General features: G+C 31.2%; 1 protein-coding gene across 3 annotated transcripts; it reads right to left on the bottom strand.

Annotated features, from left to right (window-relative positions):
* Positions 1-1,046: 1,046 nt before the first annotated feature.
* Positions 1,047-6,564, bottom strand: LOC127132609 (DELLA protein RGL1). 3 transcript variants are annotated; one of them, XM_051061568.1, is made up of 4 exons: positions 6,364-6,564; positions 6,062-6,114; positions 5,382-5,440; positions 1,047-2,930 (listed from the first exon to the last, which is right to left on the bottom strand). In XM_051061568.1, exon 4 carries the CDS (start codon positions 2,902-2,904, stop codon positions 1,237-1,239), a length of 1,668 nt encoding a protein of 555 aa, XP_050917525.1. In that variant the 5' UTR covers positions 2,905-2,930; positions 5,382-5,440; positions 6,062-6,114; positions 6,364-6,564; the 3' UTR covers positions 1,047-1,236. The 3 variants fall into 3 exon arrangements, with proteins under 3 accessions (XP_050917525.1, XP_050917526.1, XP_050917524.1); XM_051061569.1 differs by lacking the exon at positions 5,382-5,440; XM_051061567.1 differs by lacking the exon at positions 5,382-5,440 and having other exon boundaries at positions 6,062-6,564.
* Between the last annotated feature and the right edge of the window lie 608 nt (positions 6,565-7,172).

The following is a 7,172-nucleotide window of genomic DNA, read 5'->3' as shown; positions in this document are numbered from 1 at the left end:
GAAGAACTTCCTTCTTTTCACACTAGAATTTGTCAACACCAATGATAACTCCTTATTCTTACAAGAACCTGAAAATCTTTACCCAATCTTTAAGAACAATTAGTTTCAAAATAATGACTCGCTCAATCTATCATTATAAAAATCTGAAATCAAAACTAAGATTGATGATGAAAGAAATTCGAATGCAAGGGTTTTAAACTTTTTCAAAGTGAGAGAGAGTTGATTTCATAGAAAATCACAAAATTATTGTGAAATTTGTTTTATGAAAAGGGTTGACAAACAGTTTTATATGTGCTTGAGATTAAGCACAAAAATGAGTGGTAAAAGTTGGTTAGATTAAAATCAAGAACAATACATAATTTGAGTCAAATGAGCAAATGAATGGAATAAAAAGAAATCATATATTTGACCCATTTAACGCTTGATTCCAATTAAGAACATTGTCTGATTCGAATCAAAGACCTCGTGATTCGAATCAATTGCAATAGGCCCTCATAGAAAATGCTAAAAACTGTGTGATTCAAATCATGTGCAAAATTTGATTCGTATCAAATTGATCAGAGGTGATCAGAAAATTGCTTGATTCGAATCAAATTGTTTAAAAAACTTTGGTTCACCCCTGTTAAATTTGATTTGAATTAAAATGTGTGTTTAATTTAATTGATTCGAATCAAACACACAAAATCTCAATTTTTCATGTTTTAAAAGTACTTTGAGATTTTCTTTGCACCTAATTTGAATAAAAAATACATATAATTGTTATTCCACATACTCATGCAATTGACTAAAAACATCTTAATCAAGTCCAAACATAATCATTGTTTTATGCATGTTAAAACGAATAACAAATCAATTTCAACCTTGATTCAAAGATGTGCAAACATAAGAAAATTACGTATTGAACAGATTCACAATTGATTAGACCTTGAGTCCCGGACCAAAATAATAGCAGCCTTTTATCGGCTACCTAAGTCATCACCATTAAAATAATGGCCTATATACAAATTTAAAAGAAAGTCACAAATCATGCAAGTGGGTTTCGTCGAGGCCGGCAAATATAATCCCTACCTTCTATAATGTAAAGTTATAAAATAAATAACACATACAAGTTATAAGTTCAAATATGAAAACATTAACTTGACACATTTTACATAAAGTCAAATTTTACTAAATTGTTACTTGAAAAAGGGAACTTAGCATTATATATCACAAATGAATGAAGATTGAAGATCATCATCAAAGAAACCTCCAAGCTGAAATTGAATGCATTGGAGTCCCCTTCCATCCCAAAATCAAACACTTCCCATTCTTTTCCACATTACAAAACTTCCCATAATCAAACTCTTTTACAACCAATTCACCTTGGTAAAGACATGCCTCACTAAACCTAGTTTCAACCATCCTATACCTTGCAAAGAACCTTCTCCAAACATCAATTTTCACATTTCTAACAAACCTTTCACTACCTTCTGTTGCAACAATATTTCTTATCCCTGCAGATAATATTCCTTCTGTTATCATTCTACACTCGTCCTCCTCGCTCATACACGTTTCAACGATATCGAAAAAAGCCGAGTAGAAGAACAATGCCTCGACGAATCGGTTCACGAAAGACGGCGAATTATGACTTGCTTCAATCTCAAGGACAATCATTATAGATGGTTTGATACATCTCAAAACTCTCATCAAATTTTCCATACAATCTTGTCTTGAAATCAAAGTTCTTAGAAAATATGGAGAGTAAACAGCAACAGCTTCATCCTCTTCGATTTCGAAATCATCTTGTTTGATCTCTAACATATCTTCTACTAAAACGGCTTTAAATAAAAAGGGAAAGTTCAATGATTCGGCAAAACTAGCTAAGTTTTTACCTGTTTCTTCAATCTTGTTCTTGCATGAGTTGAATCCAATTGTTGTTACCTTAAAAATCTCAACCATGCAATCTTTTCTGTCAGCCAATGCTTGCATCAAAGCTATACACTGGACCCCACTTCTTACATCAAAATCTATGAAATGAATTTTAGTTTCAAACACAACATGTTCAACTATAGCTTGTATACCAATGAATTGCATAACTTGATTAAAAGGGATTTTTTGATGACACACAAGTGCTTTTTTTGTATCCATCTTCTCAAGTAACTCACTTTCTTCATTTTTCCCCGACCCTTTAATCATTCCTCCCGTTTCTTTCTCTATTCTCTCTTGAAGTGCTTGTGCAAAATGAAAGACGATTCTTTGAACCGAGTTTCCCGTGAAAGATGAGTTCCATTGACAGTAAAAAAGTAACTTTTTCGCACGTTCGTATTGTTGAAAACTCACCCTTTCAGCAGCTGAAAACAGAAACTGTGCAAGTTCAATATCTCTACAGTCTTCCTCAGATAAACCATGAAGATCAAATCCATAAGGGTGTGTTTGGATGCAAGAGCTTTCACTCCAATGAGAAGAAGAGTATTGAGTATACCTTGCTCCAGCTACTCTTATTATTCCTTCTGTTGACATCTTTTGATGTTGATCCAAATCCAAACATGTTTTAGTATTGACTATGTTTTTGTCACTTACCTTCATGAATCTTCTTCCATGGTTTCTCAGAATCTCTAACGACGATAAAGATAGCGGCATCTGAGTATTGTTTTGTAAAGGTTTTGGAGTTGAAGCTTTGTGATTATGATTCTTCGGCCATGTTGATGTAGTTTCTTGAAAAGGGTCGAAGTTGGTATCTTCTAAGATGAACTTACCAACTTCGAATTCTTGATTGTTGAACAAGTTTGATACTTTTTCATTCTCCTTTGTTGGAGGATTGTTAGTCTCTTCCAACGGTCCCATTTCAGAGAAGCTATGTTGTTTGTTTTGGAACATAACTTGTTCTAGAGAATCATGAGTTGAAGAAAAATGGTTGATTTCCATAAGTAGAAGACAAGACGTTTGTTTAACTAGAAAAATATGGAGAGTGTAAGCATTATCGTGGAAAAGTTGTATTTTATAGATAACGTATAAATAAAATATAAATGTTTGAAAATGATAGGATGAAATATAGTAAAGAGGAAGGAAGATGTAAGGTTGATGGTGATTTTTTCTATGTTTTTTGTCTTCATTGCAGTCATCAGCCAGCAATTATAAAATGGGGAGATTAGTATTTAATTATGTATAAACTTGTCTTTATGGAAAAACTGAATAAAATCCAAACAAGCTATGATAAGTGACACACGGAGTATTATTTTATTTCCATGACGGATTGAATGCGTCTAGGAAAATAAATGGAATTATAAGACCAATCGGCATCATCATGTGATGAATTCTGAGCCTGTAAGTTGCATAAGTGATGTTTGGAGAAAAGAATAAAATGTTATAAATGACACAAAATATTAATGACTTTCAATTGAGGGTCATATCGATTTGTTTACTATTCAGGACTCTACTAGACAGATATAAAACCAGACTCTAACATTCCTTAATGCTTTTGTAAATCCAGAGTAATGATTGTCAAATTATAGGAAATATATTTATCAAAAATGATGAATCTATAATTCAAATTGAGGATAAAGTTGATGAAAGTTTCAATCTCTAGTCCAAAAAGAATAAAACTCGTATGATTTGAGAGTTTTTTTTGGAGAGTTTGTTGATAATAAAGGATTGTCAAAGACCAAAAATTGCGATAAAAATTACATTGCTATAAATGATGGTAGCACTTCAAATTTGATCAATTATGCAGTGAAATATGTTAGAAGAAAATTATGCAGTGAAATATGTTAGAAGAAGGAATATATCTTCTTATCCGCCAATAAATCAAGAAAAGCGTAGAAAAAAGATTTATTTGTTAATTGTGAAACACAATTATTCTTTTTTTTTTTTGAATATGAAGGATAATAAACTTCCATTGTTTTTTCCACCACGATGATTATAAGTCACAGAAACACTTTGAAGTATGATGTTCTTAAATTGAATAGAAAAGAAAACTTAAAATCCTATTTACAATTAATTTCAGAAAAGATATGTTTAACCTATGATTTATGGTATGCAATAAATTCACATATGGTATTGATCACACATTTTGTTAATAGAAGTTGATAGTTAGAGGAAAAAATATTATTCTTCATTCATTTTCATCATCTCATACCAGTTTTAATTTGGCTGGCAGAGAAGTTAATAAATTTGTTAAAGGAGTGGGGTATTGAGAAAAAATATTCACAATTATTTTAGATAACATAATTTATAATGATGTAACGATGAATTTCATGATAGATGATAGATATGAAGCACATACTCTAACCTTAATTGTTCACAATGGTAATGGTTTAAAGGTGAAAGATGAATTTTTGGATAAAATTAAATTATGTGAGAAATATATAAGACACTAAAAGACCCGAAAGTTAAAGTTTACATTTTGTTTAAAACAACTCTCAAATGTGACTTCAAAACAAGTTCGTTAAACATGCCTATTAAGTCAAATTCCATTTATATAATGATTGAGACTTCTACCTAACAACCGAAAACTTTTACCCTCCTAAGTGATATTGATCTCTACTTTGATTAGGAGTCTAAAGGTATCCCGTTGGCATATGGTTGTCTCAAGCATAAGATAAATGAAATTACACCTTAGTAGGCATGTCTCAACGAACTTGCTTAGAAGTCACGTTTAAGAGTATTTTAAATAAGATGCAAATCTTAACTTTTAGGTCTCAGCCCCTTATATATTTCAAACACAATCTAATTTTATCTAAATATCCATTTATCACCTTATCCACATTTAAGGTGAAAATATGTTTCTTTATCTTAATACATGTAATAGATGTTTCTTCAAAATATCCATCATAATGTCATTATAAGTATAAGTTGTATAAAGTAATTGTGAGAAAAAAAATCAATACCACACTCCTTTAACATAATAACTTATATAAAGCAAATTAAAAATATTATGAGATGGTGGAAAATGAATAAAGGTAATACTTTTTTATAACTCTCAATTCGTATTAACAAAATACTTTGTCAATACTATATACTATATTTATTACAAATCATAGATCGGAGGTTAAACAATTTTTTTTTGTGAAATTGATTTTAAATAGGATTTTAAATTGTCTTTTTCTTTTCTATACAACTAAGAACATCAAACTTCGCAGTGCTTTTAGAAATTGACTTAATATTATAGTGATAATTGTGTTTGACAATTACCTCAAAAATCTTTTCTCTATACTTTTCTTGATCTGGTGACAATTAACCGCATGTTTTATCAAATTTGAAGTGTCACCATCATCTCTAACCATATAACTTTAACCACAATTTTTGCATTTGGCATATAACCGTCATTTATCGTCAACAAACTTTTTTAAAAACGCTCAAGTCATAGAAGTTTTTATTCTTTTTGAATTAGGAACTGAACTTACATCAACTTCATCTTCAACTTGAATTACTGGTTCATCATCCTCATCGATAGACATATTTCCTATAATTTGACAATGATTAAAGGTGAGTTTCTCCTTTCCATAGAAAAACAACAAAAAGTATGAGTATATGGTTTAAAACAAACATTTGATTTCGTTGAATTAATAATTCCCATTTACCAAAAATAATGAATCACTATTATCTTAGTTGTTTACACATCAAGAAAATATTTCAAGTATGATAAAACTAATTCATCAATGAAATACATCAGGTAAATAATAGCAACAAAATCGCATCCACACAGCAACCAATATTAAACAAAACCACAAAATGATCGAAAAACAATCACACAAATTTAATTACATACCAGGAAATAAACTATATCTTCTACTATTCTAGATTTATATTGGTCAATGGGTTGCTTTTTGTTTCTGCAGAAAACCACACAAATTCGAGCTCTTATATATCCTAGGTAAGTGGTGCGCTAGCTGGGTGTGCAACTACTCTTGGTTCACATTCTTTCAATTTAATCACAAAAGCAAAATTTACAAAATGCTTCTCCTATGATATTAAGTATCAAAATTAAAATAATGTCACAACCACAATACCGATACATCATCACGGAGTAACACACTTATACATTCTAGAAAGATCACACCAAATGTCGAGTAAGAAGCCATACCAGTAATGTATGTTGAAGCTCTCTTGATAAGACTTGAAAGGTTTAATTTCACACTGCATTAAAACCAAAAACGAACTAGTCTTTAATAAAATAACACCATTGATTTAAAGTTTGAACACATGAACAAATAAGGAACTCTATTGCTGTAAAATTGATACTTAAACATGCAAACATCCAAACAAACCCCGCAAGTTTAACTTAGGAACCAATGTCAAAAGCATCAAAGCATAAAATGGATATAAAGAGACCCAAAACCCCATTTCAAACAAGTTAGATGCTAAAACGTGAAAAATAGGTGCGACCGTCATTGAGGAGAAATCGTGAACCACTGCTAAAGAGAGAATATTCAACGGAAGAGCGATGATGAGATATGGCTGGAACGTTGCAGATTTGAATTTAAGATTGATTCTGAGTTGCCGAAATTGCGATGTTGCAGCGCCGAATCGTTGAGATGAAATTGGGGAAAAGAAGAAATTAGGGCTATGTGGAGATTGGAGAGGAGTTTTTTTAGTTTTTAAATGTTTTTTTTTGTTTTAACAAAAAAAAATTAATATAAATATTTAATATATCTTTTTTAATCAAATATTTTATTTAATAAATAATAAAATATGATACAATGAATTTAAGTTTATATAATGAATAGGGATGTTTTTTTCAAAATAACCATTTAAAAAAAAATGAAAATAATCAATTTTATTCAAAAAAATTACCAAAATAATCGGGTTTTGAAGAGGATGCGTCAGATGAATTAGCGCATCCCCAATGCATGAAGAGGAGTCGTCAATAGCATTGGCACATGCATTGGGCTTCTCATGAGAAGGCGCCAATGCTAGTGGCGTCTGCATTGGCCCTCATGAAGAGGCGTCAATGCTAGTGGCGCTTGTGTGTGTTTGGTTGTGTGGGCGCCAATTCATCGGGCACCTATGTGTGCTTGGTTGTGTGGGCACCAATCCCTCAGGCGCCCACGTGTTTTGTACAATTGATGTTCCGTCTCTATAAATACCACACCTTGGATACAATATTTTTCACTCGAACTCATCTCCTAATATCATAATTTGTCTAGTTCAACCACCATCAATTTCAATTTTCTCTGTTTCAACAATGTCTGCAT

This window comes from Lathyrus oleraceus, chromosome 3 (assembly GCF_024323335.1).
Source record: "Lathyrus oleraceus cultivar Zhongwan6 chromosome 3, CAAS_Psat_ZW6_1.0, whole genome shotgun sequence".
Classification (NCBI taxonomy): domain Eukaryota; kingdom Viridiplantae; phylum Streptophyta; class Magnoliopsida; order Fabales; family Fabaceae; genus Lathyrus; species Lathyrus oleraceus.
This window is presented reverse-complemented; position numbering and strand designations above follow the sequence as displayed.